Source organism: Triticum aestivum, chromosome 2A (assembly GCF_018294505.1).
Source record: "Triticum aestivum cultivar Chinese Spring chromosome 2A, IWGSC CS RefSeq v2.1, whole genome shotgun sequence".
NCBI classification, from domain to species: Eukaryota; Viridiplantae; Streptophyta; class Magnoliopsida; order Poales; family Poaceae; genus Triticum; species Triticum aestivum.
Genome location: NC_057797.1, coordinates 95,256,826 through 95,257,284, shown reverse-complemented (window position 1 = coordinate 95,257,284; position 459 = coordinate 95,256,826). Strand labels below are relative to the sequence as shown.

Genomic DNA, 459 nt, shown 5'->3' with positions numbered 1-459 from the left:
ATATAACGATAAGAGAGGTGTATCGATGTAACTTTTGGTTTCATCTAGGAATTTTATTGTTTGCTAGTTTTAGTTCCCTCTATCTGTATACATTTGCTTATATTCCGCAAAATCGCTTTTTTTTAAATATTAAGGGAAAGATCATTGTTGCTTTAAAAGGGAACCTCAGTTCATTTTTTTTAGTGGGAAAGAATGGGCCGTTCTACTCTTTTAGGGGCCAATGGACTACAGTTGGCAAGCCCAAGCCCAAGCTTTCACCGCAAAACAAAAAAGTATAAGCCCAAACTGGCCTATAACCCAACTACTCGAGACCGGCGACTCTGCAAGTGGTTCTCTCCTCTGTCTGATCCCTCTCGCCCGCCACCGGCCCCGATCTCGGCGATGCCGCCTCTCACGACCCCCAAGTCCGGCGACGCCCTCTTCGCCAGCGTCGAGCGCGTAGTAAGCTTCCAAACCACA

The 459-nt window shown here is 46.6% G+C and overlaps 1 protein-coding gene across 1 annotated transcript in view; it reads left to right on the top strand.

The window, feature by feature from the left end:
- The first annotated feature begins 282 nt into the window (after positions 1-282).
- Positions 283-459, top strand: part of LOC123187772 (trafficking protein particle complex subunit 3) — a 3,427-nt gene continuing 3,250 nt past the window's right edge. Inside the window, exon 1 of the mRNA XM_044599699.1 lies at positions 283-441. Within this exon, the coding sequence (XP_044455634.1) occupies positions 382-441 (60 nt within the window). The 5' untranslated portion in view covers positions 283-381. The remainder of the gene's footprint in view (positions 442-459) is intronic.